The 14,077-nt window shown below is 35.7% G+C and overlaps 1 protein-coding gene across 1 annotated transcript; it reads left to right on the forward strand.

Annotated features, from left to right (window-relative positions):
* Nucleotides 1-7,050: 7,050 nt before the first annotated feature.
* LOC103598400 (KH domain-containing, RNA-binding, signal transduction-associated protein 1-like) lies at nt 7,051-13,120 on the forward strand. The gene is made up of 3 exons (XM_008582391.1): nt 7,051-7,165; nt 8,152-8,490; nt 12,965-13,120. The coding sequence occupies exons 1-3, from the start codon at nt 7,051-7,053 to the stop codon at nt 13,036-13,038; spliced, it is 528 nt and encodes a 175-aa protein (XP_008580613.1). The 3' UTR covers nt 13,039-13,120.
* Nucleotides 13,121-14,077: the final 957 nt, after the last annotated feature.

Consider the following 14,077-nt stretch of genomic DNA (forward strand, 5'->3'; position numbering starts at 1 on the left):
ACAATCAAAATTTCTAACCCTCTACATCTAAGTACCTTATTCCTTTTCAGGACTGAAAAACACCCATTTGTATGGATATATATCACATTTTGTTTATCCATCCAGTGGGTGATGGACATTTGAGCTGTTTCCACATTTTGGCTATTAAACATAGTGCTGCTATGAATATGTGAATACATGTATTAGTTTGAGTACCAGTTGTCCATTCCTTCAGATACATACTAGATGTGGAATTGCTGGGTCATATGGGAATTTCATGCCTACTTTTTGAAGAGCTACCAAACTCTTCCCTAGCCTCTGCATCATACACTCCCATCAGCAACACATGAGGATTCCAATTTCTCCATATTTTTGTCAAAACTTGTTATTTCCTATTTTTAAAAATTATATCCATCCTATTGGGCATAAAGTGGTTCCTCATTTTGGTTTTCAGCATTAGGTTTTGGTCTCATATCTAAAAATCTATTGCCAATTCAAGGTCATGAAGGTTTACTCCTATGTTTTCTTCTAAAAGTTTTATGGTTTTACATCTTAAACTTAGGCTGTCAACCCATTTTTGATTTTTTTTTTTTTGTATATGATATGAAGCAGAGGTCCTACTTCCTCTTTTGCATGTAGATATCTAGTTGTCCTAGCACCATTTATTGAAGAGTCTATTGTTTCCCCATTAAATAATCTTGGCACCATAGTTAAGAATCAGTTGGCTGTGATACACTTATTTGCTTCTGGACACTCAATTCTATTCCATTGGTCTATGTGTTTGTCCTTATGCTAATACCACACTGTTTTGATTTATTGTAGCTTTATAGTAAGTATTTAGATCAAAAAGTGTGAGTCCTTTAACTTTGTTCTTCTTTTTCAATATTGTTTTGGCTATTTGGGGTCCCTTACTATTCCACATGAATTTGAGAATTGGTTTTTGCATTTCTACATTGCATTTTTGTGATACTGACAAGAATTACACTAACTCTGTAGATTCTTTTGGGTAGTACTACCATCTTACCAATACGAAATCTTTCAATTCATAAAAATGGTGTGTCTTTTCATGTATTTAGATCTTCTTTAAATTATTTTAGTGATGTTTTGTAGTTTTCAGTGTATACATTTTATCTCCTTGGTTAAATTCATTCTTAAATATTTTATCCTTTTAGATGCTATTGTAAATGAACTTTTTTCACCTTAATTTACTTTTCAGATTGTTTATTGCTCTTGTATAGAAACACAAGTGTTTTTTTGTGTAATGACCTTGTACCTGCAAATTTGCTGAATTTGTTTATTTGCTCCTGTAGTTTTTTGTAGATTCTTTGGGATTTTCTACTTATAGGATTATGTCATCTGTGAGTAGATACAGATATACTTCTTCCTTTTACATGTGGATGTCATTTATTTCTTTCTCTTGTCTAAGTGTTGTGGCTAGAGCTTCCAATACTATGTTGAATGGTAGTGAAATAGGCAGACTTGTTTTATTGCTGATTTAGGGCCAGACTTTCAGTTTTTCACCACTGAGTAAGATGTTAGCTGGGTTTTCCATAAATACCCTTTACCATGTTGAGGAAGTTTTATCTATTCCTAGTTTCCTCAGTGTTTTTATCATGAAGGGGGGACTTCTCCAAACATTTGCTGCTATAATACAGCAGAATTTACTGCTTCTAAACTTTTGCTATAATGCCAAACTTTTGTCACAATAAGACAACAATAGCTTTTGTTCCTATGCCCCATTACTTCTATCCCTCTTCTTAGGTTATGAATCATCCAATTAAATGCATTCGAAAACATGCAGAACACATTATGATTTAAAAAAACCTTGAACTTTGCCCAAGGTGTCCAGTAAACCTCATGAAAGCATTTAGAAGATGTAGGGTAACAACAGAGATGCAGGGATATCATGATACACTCAAAGTCCAAGATCATATACAAGAAGCATGTAAACTGAGGCTTTCTTCTTATCTATTGCTAAAATAAAACTGTAGTTACTTTTAGTATCAATTTAAAATAGAAGTATATTTTTATCTATAATTTATTTAAAGTAAATTTAAAAATGGTTAACTGTTTAATAACTTGATGCCACTGTGATTTTTAAAAGGAGTAATTGAGCCAACACAATTATTTGTATTATTCTTTGTTTGGTAAGAAGAGATAAATAGGTAATTCACACATATGTGCTTGGTGTTTTTAAATGAGATTTGTAAAGTTAGCTTTTAAAACATTTGTAATTTTTTAGCCAAACTTGTTAATTCAATGCCCACTATAACAAAGGCTATATGACGTGAGTATGAGCTTGTGCTCTCCATGGCTGCCTAGTAAAATGTGATACTTAAATTGAGGTGTGGGTAAGATAATATCTGTTATTTTTGTTAATACCTAGATAATTCCAGGCTTACAGAAAAGTTGCAAATATAACACAGAAAATTCCAATTTCTTTGGAATTCTTTCTTTGGAATAGCCTTTATCCGATTTCTCTATGTGTAACTATTTTACCACATTTACTGTATCACCTTGTCATTTTCTCTTTCTCTTTCGGTATCTCCATCTCTTTGTCTCTTTGTTCTCTGTGTGTGTGTGTCTGTCTATTTTTCCCTTCCTCTTTATGTGTATGTATATACACTTTTTTCCCTTAATCTTTTGGAAGTAGCAGATATGATGCTCCTTTACTCCTTGAATACTTCATTGTGTATTTACAAAATCACGAACATTCACTTATTAACATTAGCAAAATCAGTAAACTAAAATGACAGACCTTAACATATCACGTTATACCACCAACATCTTTTACAATGGAAAATAAAAACAAAAACAAAATCTGGTCTAGGATCTAGGCCAGGATACTTCTTTATGTTTAGTTGTCATGCATTGGGATAATTTTCATGAAACTTATTAGCTCTGTCTTGGACGGTCATGATAGTCTTTCACTCAGCATCTCATACAAGTCTACGTCTTTACCTGCTTATTTTGTTGTCTCTCCCCTAGGGAACTGATAAACTCTTGAATTCAGAACTGTGTTTTCTAATTTCATTATCATTCTCTTCATATGCCTTTTACCTGTTCTATAAGAACTATTTTATACAGTACTATTTTATGTTTATTTTATAGTTAGTATTTCATAATGATTATTTCACATATTGCAATATCTTTAAATATGAGAGACCAGAATGTCAAAAAAATTATACCAAAAAGTGTCTGTAGCAATTTAAAACTTGAATGGAATAATATTCTCCTAAAATACGATTTCAATAATAAATAATTCTTTCCAGGAGTGTTTTTTAAAATAATCTTTAAATTAAATAAAATTTAATTCAAACTTTTTTCCTGTGTGTTAATCATAATATAAAACAACTACTTGTACCTCTGCCTCTGTGGTAAAACTTTTAATGTTCTTGAAGACTGTTTTTATTTAGTCATCTCTTAGTTTTCATCTCTTTGTTTTATACTGGATACAAAAGAGATCAGATCTTCATTTGCTGTGTATAAAAAATATATATTTTACTGATGTGATTTTTTACCTTAATATATTGATCTCCAGAAATAATCAATACTTGAGCTACAATTCAACAACTCAAGAATTTAATTTTACGAAGACAGTCAATAACTTTCACCTAGCTTCATTTTCCTTTCCCCAAATGAAGTACTGCTCCTCAGCTGCTATCAGTGCCAACCAAAAATGTGTCAGTGAAGCAATTGTCCATACAGATACGATAACATGAACTTTGTCAGTTTCCCAAACACAGATAATTTTAACATCAGAAATGGTTTATTTTAGCTGTTAGGCCACTTTAGAATTAAGAACAATTTTTTCCTTGACCTGCCTTAATTTCTATCAGTTGTGAATATTTAGAACAACAGCATTCCAAACATAATAGCAGATTTTCAACAAATGTTAGTTCTTTTGCTTTCTGTCTCTCTTCTGCTGTTCTTTAATTAGACATTTGTATCAGCTTAAATATAATACGCTAATTTTAAAACTTTGTAGTCAGAAACACACACACACACTCACCAGCTTATAATGGATGAATTTTCATTTTGTGCTCTGGTATACTTGCAAATAGCATAAACTTTGGCTCTGAACGCATTACATATGAGAGATTTCTCACTGCACATGCTATACTAGTATTGGTTGTGAGCAGAGCCAAGTCCTCATTCCCTTTTCACCTCTTACAATCCTAAAGTAGATTATGGAAATTATAAAATAAACTGGAACTGATTTATCCTATGTAGTTAGTGAAACTAAAATAAATTGAAATATTAAATAGTGCTTTATATGTAATGTGTTCTGTCAGGCTCTTCAGTATATGGAAGTGTCAGTCAATATTTTGGTCCTGTATTAAACCCTGTCTTAGGCACCAAGCCATTAGAAAGCTAAGTAATTATTAACACCACCAGTCTCCATTATCATTACATAAATTACTGGTCTGCAACAATTTTGTTACCCCATGGTTCTTATTGTGAGTGGATTTTACTGAATCATTGGAGTATGGGGTCAAGTTAGTGTGGTATCCTTAAAGTTGATAAGAACTCTGAAAGAATAGAAAATGTGTGTTTTAATTGATAATGCAGTTTGGGTATTTTTTATTAGTGTGCAAAGATAAGCCTGATTAAATGCCCTTTAGCCTGTTTTTTTTTTTCTTACAAGGGTATGTGAAATACTGAATACACAGTTTGTGCATTAACCACAGAACATATTGTACAGTACATGCTTTATTCATCTTTTGAAACCAAATTTAGTTGGGCCAAAATTTTCCATAATATCCAATTTTGAAATAATGTACAGTAAATGGAATTCCAGTTTTAAAAACAAAAAACTTTTAAAGACTAGAATTCATGTTTAAAATGAGATAGATGTTTACTTAAGCTAGACAGATCAATTCGGTGATGCTTTTGGTTGAGTTATTTACACCATTAGAAGAAGAGGTAAGCTTACCAGCACTTATAATTTATTCATATATAGGCATGTAGTATTCTATACTCAGCAATCATTTATTGAAGTTACTCAATTTATTTACATTTATGTTTATAAAATATATGCATTTACAAGGTTCCTCTGAGAATATTCACTAAATAATTGTAGCACCTATAAAATATTTATATGTGAAACCAGTGGAGAACACACGGTGACACAGAGCCATCTACTGAAAACACATGGATCCAATACTGGATGAGTGCATGTGTAAGGCACTTGGAGTTTGCCTTTATTCAGCCTTATTCTGTTTAGGAATAGGCAATATTTCGTGAGCCAATTCTGAAGCATATTGATTCCTAAGGGTCAGTGTAGCTTACATAATTTTATTTTATAATGTCCGTTATGTACTAAGTATACAAATTATCTTAAAGGTTAGGTTAATGTTCATTTTCTTTTAATTTTTTAAAGGTACATAAATATATTGTTTCTGCTACAATTCATTTTAGGCATTTGATCAGAAGAGTTTACCTGAGAAAGCATAAATAATTAATCTTTAGTTTTGATAATAAGTAGAAAAAGTAAAGTTGGGCAGCTGACCATATTTATAATGACCTGGATATCCAAAGACACATTGTATTATAGAATCAGCACTTGGACAGCTCTCCATGGTATCTTCTCAGTGCACCTTTAATCGTGGAAAAAAGGAGGACTGTAAATAGTAATGTAATAGAATTGCTGTTGCTGGACATAATAAAACCTACTGCATCTTTTTGACTCACGGAACTGAGTTTGTGTATTTCCCCATCAGCACCATATGCTTTTAATTTCTTGGCAAACTGCAAAGCAAAAATGTGATTGGAATTATTCTTTAATAATTTTTTTTCTAATTTCCACCCATTCTAAAATGTTTACAATTTATCTGCTGTGATTGGCCTCTTATCCACTCTTCATTCCTATGGCAGGTTCTGGCCACCTCTCTGAAGATTGGCAGCATGTTTTCCCTTCGTATCACTGTTGCAAACAAGGTACAGAATGTATGAACTTCAATTATTACATTCTGCATGTAATTAAATAAAATAGCAAAGGATCTCTGTATATATTTTCAATTCTACATTATAACATCTTTCAAAATAATGTAAGACCCAGAAAGAAATCATTTGAGAAGCACATCCAAATAGAGAGATAAGAATCTCTCTATGGTCTCTTTATAGTTCCCATTACACTTGGAATGAAATCGAAATCATTTTACATCCATGAAATCCTGGGTAGTTGTTCCTATCCATCACCCACCTTTTTTTTATCCCATTCTTTCCCAGATCACTGTAGACACATCGACCCCAGTCAATTACAGAATAGGCCAAGCTTTTTCCTATCATAGGGCTTTTGCATGGGCAAGTTCCCCCGCCTGAAATGTCTGTCTTTGCACATTTTACACAGCTAGTTCCTTTGTTTTGGTTAGGTTTTGCCTTAAATGTCAGCTCCTTAGGAAGACTGCACATCTACTCTGGCAAAAAAGAAAAAAAAGTAGTTCTTCCCTTGTATTCTCTTTCTTACTGCTTTGATTAGTTCCCTTTTGGACTAATTGCAGTCAACAACTACCATTTCTTTTGTGTACTTGGTTTTATTTGTCTTACCCATAAGAAAACATCTCTTTGATGACAAGGAATGAATGTATCTCATTCTTTCATCAATGTTTCTGCAATTTCAAGTATAGTCCCTAGACTCTTTTCAATATCCTCTAAACATTTATTAAATGTGTACATGCATAAATAAATTAAATATTTAACATACAGAAAGGTAGGCTAAAGGAGTACAATCTGGAGCTAAATGATACTCAATAGACAAATTTTAGTCTCAACTTTAGCATTAACTATTTATGAGATTTGGGTTCTCTGTCTTTGCCTCAGTTTCCACATCTATAAAAACAGAGAAAGTAACAGTTGGTCATGTTTTTTCAGGATGCTTTTATGAGGACAAATTGAGATAATGAATGTGAGGCACGTTAAAGTTTCTAAACGTTATACAAATGCAAAATAATTTCCCGACTTCATCTAAAACATAAATAAGAAAAGTGTTTGAATACAATTAGAGAACTAGGAAAAGTTTCAGCATATTTTATTTGTAGAGAAGTCGGTTCCCTTTCTTCCACATCCACAATGGTGAGGAAGATGGGAATCAGAAAACGACTGTTGATGAAGAGACAATCCAAGACCACGGGAAAGATTGTTTCACAGCATTTAAAGTACGTAAATTACATTTTAGGGCCCCATGGTAAGAGAAGGACAGGTTCTGCCCTCACTGTTGGTGATGCCTCGAGGGATTAATTCTCCTTTAAACAGAGGTGGGATAGATATAAAGTAAATCAGCAACAATACCTGGTGAAGGAGACTGTCTCATCCAAAATCAGGAGAAAGGGGAACATTAGAGCAACCGTCGTTACCTATTTTCTAGTTTCCTCTTTCATGTCTTCCCGATTCCTTCACAAACTGTGGCTAATTGATTATATTGCCTTTTAATTTTTAAATTCAGCCTCCCACCCCCACTCCCCTTCGCAGAGAGGGACTGGGGGAAGGAGGGATGGATGGGTAACCAGAACTAATTCAATACCCCTGTGATTGTACACTGGGAGCGTGCTGCTGTACAACAATATCGCCCTGGAGCTGCTTTATTTGTTTATCAATGAACATCCTACTGCGTCCCCGTCCCCGAGATGTAGGTCATCGGAAATAACCAGCCGCCGGTCACATGTGGTCTTCATTGTATTTCCAGACTGGGTGCGCTGCTGATTCCTGCAGAACCGGAGTGCTTCTGCGCTGCGTGAAGCGAATGAGACACCTGTGCCTTAGGGACGCAGGTGAAGTCCCATCCACCTTCCCGAGACTTTCCTTGGAGCTTTCCCACCCCCTCAGCGACTCATTCCTCATCTCCCCTTGCCGTCTTGGACCCGGTCCTGTCTGTTTAACGGGTGCTTTTCCCGCTCTTTCCCCACCTCCACACCTCGGCAGAAGACACAGAGGGCTCCACAGAACTGGGCATGCCTAACAACCAGGGAAGGCTTGGGCAGCGAGAAGAAAGCGTTTGCACCTTCTCAGCTCCCCTCCCTTCCGCAGCTGCCTCCCGCCAGTCAGGCGACCCGACGTGCAGCTCGGCCCAATGAGGACGCGCGGCCTTTGCGGGAGCCCCGCCTCTCCTGGCACAAGCACCAATGAGTGGTTGGCGGAGGTAGGCCAAGTCCTGTTCCCGCCTTTCCAGTTAAGGCCGCTGGTGTGAGCTGGCGCTCGGCGCGAGCGAGGGACGACGGAAGGGACCGGCAGGTGTGGGCTGGGGCCGCGCAGCCAGACGGCGGGAGTGGCAGGCGCTCGGTGCATGGGCCAGTGAGGGCGCGCGGAGATCCCCTCGCCGCGGCGGAGGCGGAGCAGCACCGGAGCAAGGCGCTGCCCGGCAACCCTGCGTCCGAGCGAGCGGAACCTCGCGCTTCGCCCGGGGACGGTCCGAAGTCCGCGCTATGGAAGAAGAGAAATATTTGCCTGAGCTGATGGCAGAGAAAGATAGCCTGGATCCATCCTTTGTGCATGCATCGCGCCTTTTGGCGGAAGGTAGGACTTGCCCCACCAAAGGGTAAAAATCCCGGGCTGCTCATCTCGCCCGCGGCTTGATTAGGGTAGTGAAGTTGGGGAGGGACGCCTGTTTCCGCCTTCGCAGAAACTGTCCCCTGAAGATGCTTGCTTCAGAGCTTGAGCGGACGGAGCCAGTTCGTAGGGCGGGCAGCAGTGCTTCTCCTCCTCCACGTCTTAATTGGGGAACACCAAAGCTACGAGATCTAATGGCAGTGGTGATGTGACCTGTTAGGATCATTAATAGAGAAACCATAAAAGGAACCATAAAGTATAACGCGATCTACAGAGAGATTTTCACTTCGCAGAGAGAAGGGAAATCAGTTGGGAAGTAAATGGTGATCAATGTAGTGTTCCTAGAGCTTCTCAGCTACAGATCAGTATTTTTTGTTTGTTTGTTTGTTCGTTTGCTGCATTTGGGAAGTGATGTTGATACCCTTTAATCAAAGTCTTTCCTGTGGAAAGTCTTAATATTAATCGAGATTAAATTATGCATGTTCTGTACGTATGTGAATGTGGTAAGCAGAGACTAAAGTGCTTACAGATTTATTTGAAGTGTGATGATTGGGTACTCTGCGAGATATTGGTCCCTGGGAACACTCCATAATTGAAGGGTAAAAATCCCGGGCTGCTCATCTCGCCCGCGGCTTGATTAGGGTAGTGAAGTTGGGGAGGGACGCCTGTTTCCGCCTTCGCAGAAACTGTCCCCTGAAGATGCTTGCTTCAGAGCTTGAGCGGACGGAGCCAGTTCGTAGGGCGGGCAGCAGTGCTTCTCCTCCTCCACGTCTTAATTGGGGAACACCAAAGCTACGAGATCTAATGGCAGTGGTGATGTGACCTGTTAGGATCATTAATAGAGAAACCATAAAAGGAACCATAAAGTATAACGCGATCTACAGAGAGATTTTCACTTCGCAGAGAGAAGGGAAATCAGTTGGGAAGTAAATGGTGATCAATGTAGTGTTCCTAGAGCTTCTCAGCTACAGATCAGTATTTTTTGTTTGTTTGTTTGTTCGTTTGCTGCATTTGGGAAGTGATGTTGATACCCTTTAATCAAAGTCTTTCCTGTGGAAAGTCTTAATATTAATCGAGATTAAATTATGCATGTTCTGTACGTATGTGAATGTGGTAAGCAGAGACTAAAGTGCTTACAGATTTATTTGAAGTGTGATGATTGGGTACTCTGCGAGATATTGGTCCCTGGGAACACTCCATAATTGATCAACTGTTTTACCAAGTGTGCATTTTCTTTTGTGTACCTGTAATGTTAGAGGAGATTCCATTCCCAGAGGAACATATATGTCTTATCTTTTCATTGCTTTGAAAGGTTGTTTTTTTTTAAAAAAAGACACACACAAACTTGTGTATAACAAAAATATTAACCAAATTATTCCATTTATGTTGAAATAATGTCCTCTGACTACTAAAGACACACACGATAATTTACACGAGCTTTTTTAAAACAACTGCAGATTTTTTGGATGAATGGTTCATTAATAATGAATTGCTTTATCATCAAATTGGCTACAATGCAGTTTTGTAGCTTGGGTTGTTACAGACTTATGTACAGCAAAACTAAAAGTGACAACTTCTTCTAACCAAGGCCTTTAGTATTAAAACAAACAAACAAAAAAAATTGTTTGAGACTTAGTTATAAGTGGAAGGAAAAATGCTGCTCCTCCATTTATGATAAAAGTAGGCATTCGATTTATTTTAATATTTTGTTAGTGGACTGTTGTTTATAAAAGAAATAACAGTAAAATAACAGTAAAGTATAAGGTAGTTCTTCCATATTTACATGCTAAACAATTAGGAAAAGGAAAATGCTGGTTTTGTAGAGTAATTGAGGAGGTAAAATACAATTATACTTACTACTTTTCTGGCTACTGAATGGAAAAAAGAAATTAAGTGCAAGAGCAAAGTCAATTAAAATATTAAATTATTGCGTCTACTTTGTTAAAAAAGACAACTGCATAAAAATAATAGGGATATTGGAAAATACTGAGTTAATAAACGCTTAAGATTGTTCAAAATGATTAGAAATGCAATTAAGCCTTCTTGAATAGTTTACTTCAATATATTTTCCAGAAGTGTCTTCGTTTAGTTGATAATGCCTTTAATGTACAAAAAAGTTATGGATTAACCATTTTCTCTGTCCTGTTAATTGGAGTTCTCTTTGGGACACCTAGTTCAATGATTAATTCATCAGTCATTAATATGAGTTATTGTACTTGAAAACTGTCAAATTAAAGGAATGAGTATGAGAAACCCAATAGAGTCCATGTGTATTTCTGTAGCTGGCAAAACAGCCAAAGAAAGCTATGCACCTGATTTCTTAACATTTTATCTTTCCCAGGAACTTGATTTCTTGATACTTAGGATCACATTATGGTATACCTTGTAATTTAATTTTTTCCCAGCAGGGGGAAGCATGTCCTGCTTTTGTAAAGAATAAGGAGGAAAAGCTCCTAAACAGAGTGAAAAGCATCTAAGTAAGAAACAAAGAGCTTGCCCAAATTTCAGAGAAATTATAATGAGGAAAAGATAATGGAGGAGGTGATAATAATCTTGGAGTACATAAAGAGTTATGCAAAAAGATGCATAGTGTTTAAATTACTTTAATTGTGCGTCAGACCCTTCTTATGTCCTTTTATTAAAGAGTATGAGGTGAGGTTTCTTTGGAATCTCAGTAAATCTTAATGTACATTTTACATAATAGATCGTTCATTACTTTTTCAAAGGCCATTTGCCAAGATTCCAGGTTCTGTTTCTGATCTCTATAGTTGAGTATTGTTGAAATGATTTTAATTCTCGTACCTAGAAATGCATGCACTGACTGAAGGCAGTGGCTATAAATAAACTGACATAGATGTTCATTTGGAAAGTAGGTGCACACTGAAGTACATTTCACTCAGCACTGTGCAGACAATGTCAAGCCTGAGTGAGTAATAAAAATGATCCAGATGATTCAGTTCTTTAGAATGATTTTCCGGAAGCTAACGTGTGTGTGTGTGTGTGTGTGTGTGTGTGTGTGTGTGTGTGTGTGTGCAGTGATATAAACCAATGAACTTTCACAGAGATTTATTTTGCTTTTTGATTGGGGATTGATGCAAATCAGTGCTCAGTTGCTACCACTTCACTTAGAATTGAAGGCTGTGGGGTTAAAAATACAAGCTTGGTTATTTTGTCTTACTGTAGTTTGTTTAATTTCACTTGTTTCTGCTGTGTGCTTTCAGTGGGAATAATTATGAGAAAGCTACTGAAAGCCCAGGCATTTTATGTATTTGATTGTTACTTAGAACAGATCTTGAATAATACAGTTGAGGAGTGTTTAGAATATGTTTGATTAATTAAAATAATTTTACTCTTGTGATTATAATGTTGTTTAGTTATCCATTTGTTATGCAAGGTGCTCTTGGATATGATAAAACAGCAAACTCAGCATGATCCTTAAAGTTCTACTCAGCGTCTGAATTTGCTTGCCAGATGAAATTACATGAGGTTATTTATATCTATGCTACTTCTGGGAAGTGCAATAAACTGTGAATCCAGATACCTGGGTTTTAATTCCACTTTTACCTAAACTAAATCTTGGTAAGTTCTCTTTCTGGGACCTAGTTTCCAATTAAAGAGTTGGACTGGATCATCTGTATTTTTCTTTACAATTCTAATTAAGTCTCAGACTACTGCTGATGCAAAGGAGTGATGTTTGTGTATTCAGGACACAGAAATCAATGGTTTCACATTTTTGAAACTTTTTTTATTCTTCCTAGTTTAATGATTAATAATACATTTATTCCACTTTAATGTAATTTGAGGCATATACATTACATTATTTTGAGCACTGGAGACAGATTTATGTTCTTAATTCTATTGAACTATTATCAAGACTTGGGGCCAAAAATGTATGTACATAGAAATATTCTTTTTTGCAGTCGAGTATGACTGTTTGCTCACAGACATAGATCTGCTCAAATTTATAAATTCAGTGATGGTAATTGCATACTTTTAGGAGTATTAATAAATTCTCATCCAATTGAGAGTGTTTGGGGCAAGACTTCCTGGCTTGAATTCTTCACAAACATTTCTAGATTCATCACTGTTTTGGTTGACTCATCATATGGTAAAGCCAAATATTGTCAAATATTACAGTAGTTCAAATGTACTATTTCAAATTTTGGTGAAAAGGTTGGCCTGCCATCTAGGATTGGCCTTCATTTTTTCCAGATGTAGAGAAACTCATTAAAATGAGAAAAATAGGGACTAATATTCAACACAAATGATAATTTGTAGTGATTTAACTACATTTAGATTCACATGAAGCTTGATAGGTTTTTAAGTTAAGGAAAGTAATTGATATAATGTCTAAAACCAGCTTCTGATAAAAAATAGTGTTCATATGACTCTTTAAAGAGACTTTTCTTTTGATTAATATATTTCTTTTTTCTCCTAATAGATTTGGTAGAATCTTATTTATGTTTCTTTAAAAAGGATACACTGGCAAAAAAATTAAATTCAAGTTATTTTTGATCTACAATTAAAACAAATCTGTGACATAGTGAAAAAATTCTACTTCAGCAAGCAAATAACTTTGGATTGAATATTGGCACTTATACCTACTATGAAAGGTAGGGTATATCTTTTTTTTTTCTTTTTTGATACTCAGTTTCTTCATCTGTAACACAGGGAAAGTAGTACCTACAAGACAGGTTCTTTTAGGATTAAAAAATTCTGCTTATAATAATATAATCAGTACTTTATATAAGTATAATAAAAATATAAGCAGAATTATACAAATGTAAAAAATGCTTTTAAGATTTTCCTTAACAATGTAATATCTTTATACATTTGAGTTCAGTCTGAAGCTAGCCTTGTAAGAAAATAAGCACTGCCTTGTTCTTTGAATCACTGCTGAGTTAAATTTAAACTCATAAACCAAATTATGAAATAAATTATATTATAGAAAATTATTCGTTGAGAGTTTTTAAAATATCGTGTTCCCTTAGTGAATGGTCACTTATCAGTCTTTACCATGAGCTTGATCCTATATCTTTCAAAGACCTCCTCAGACTTCCTCTTAAACCCACATATCTATCCTTCACTCTCAGCAGGTGATTTCACCAAGTCTTTTATTGAGGGGAATGACTATATCTCTTCTGGTGTTCCTCAACTTCCTGTCTCTTAAAACTTTCTGTACCCATCCTCACTGTCTTCCATTCCCAGAAGATCAAATGTTTCTTTTGTGTTCAAGGTTGACTTGGCCACCCGTATCCTTGATCTAATGCTCTTCATCTTCTCTGTACTGGTTCAATAGATATATCCCTTCTTCTGTGTCTCCAACTTCTTCTCTATCTACTATTTCTCTGTAGCAGCCTGTCAACATGATCCAATCTAAGTATCTTGAAATAAAGAGGAAAATTGTTTCACTTACCAAAAGTAATGAAAGTAATCTCTGTTGACATCCTCCCTCGGTTCCTTCAAGTTTCTGATAATATTAGTCTGTAATAGCTGTCTCACTTTCTTTTTTTTTTTTTTTTTCGTGACCGGCAATGGATCGCAACCCTGTGGA

Source organism: Galeopterus variegatus, unplaced genomic scaffold (genome assembly GCF_000696425.1).
Source record: "Galeopterus variegatus unplaced genomic scaffold, G_variegatus-3.0.2 Scaffold2599, whole genome shotgun sequence".
Lineage (NCBI taxonomy): Eukaryota > Metazoa > Chordata > Mammalia > Dermoptera > Cynocephalidae > Galeopterus > Galeopterus variegatus.

What these genes read in the sequence shown, in the direction of transcription:
- LOC103598400 (XM_008582391.1), top strand. Translation starts at nt 7,051, where the DNA reads ATGGTGAGGAAGATGGGAATCAGAAAACGACTGTTGATGAAGAGACAA. An exon ending in TTACATTTTAGGGCCCCATG is followed by an intron (nt 7,166 to 8,151) that starts GTAAGAGAAGGA and finishes TTTCCAGTTAAG; the next exon opens with GCCGCTGGTGTGAGCTGGCG. An exon ending in ATCGCGCCTTTTGGCGGAAG is followed by an intron (nt 8,491 to 12,964) that starts GTAGGACTTGCC and finishes TTCTCCTAATAG; the next exon opens with ATTTGGTAGAATCTTATTTA.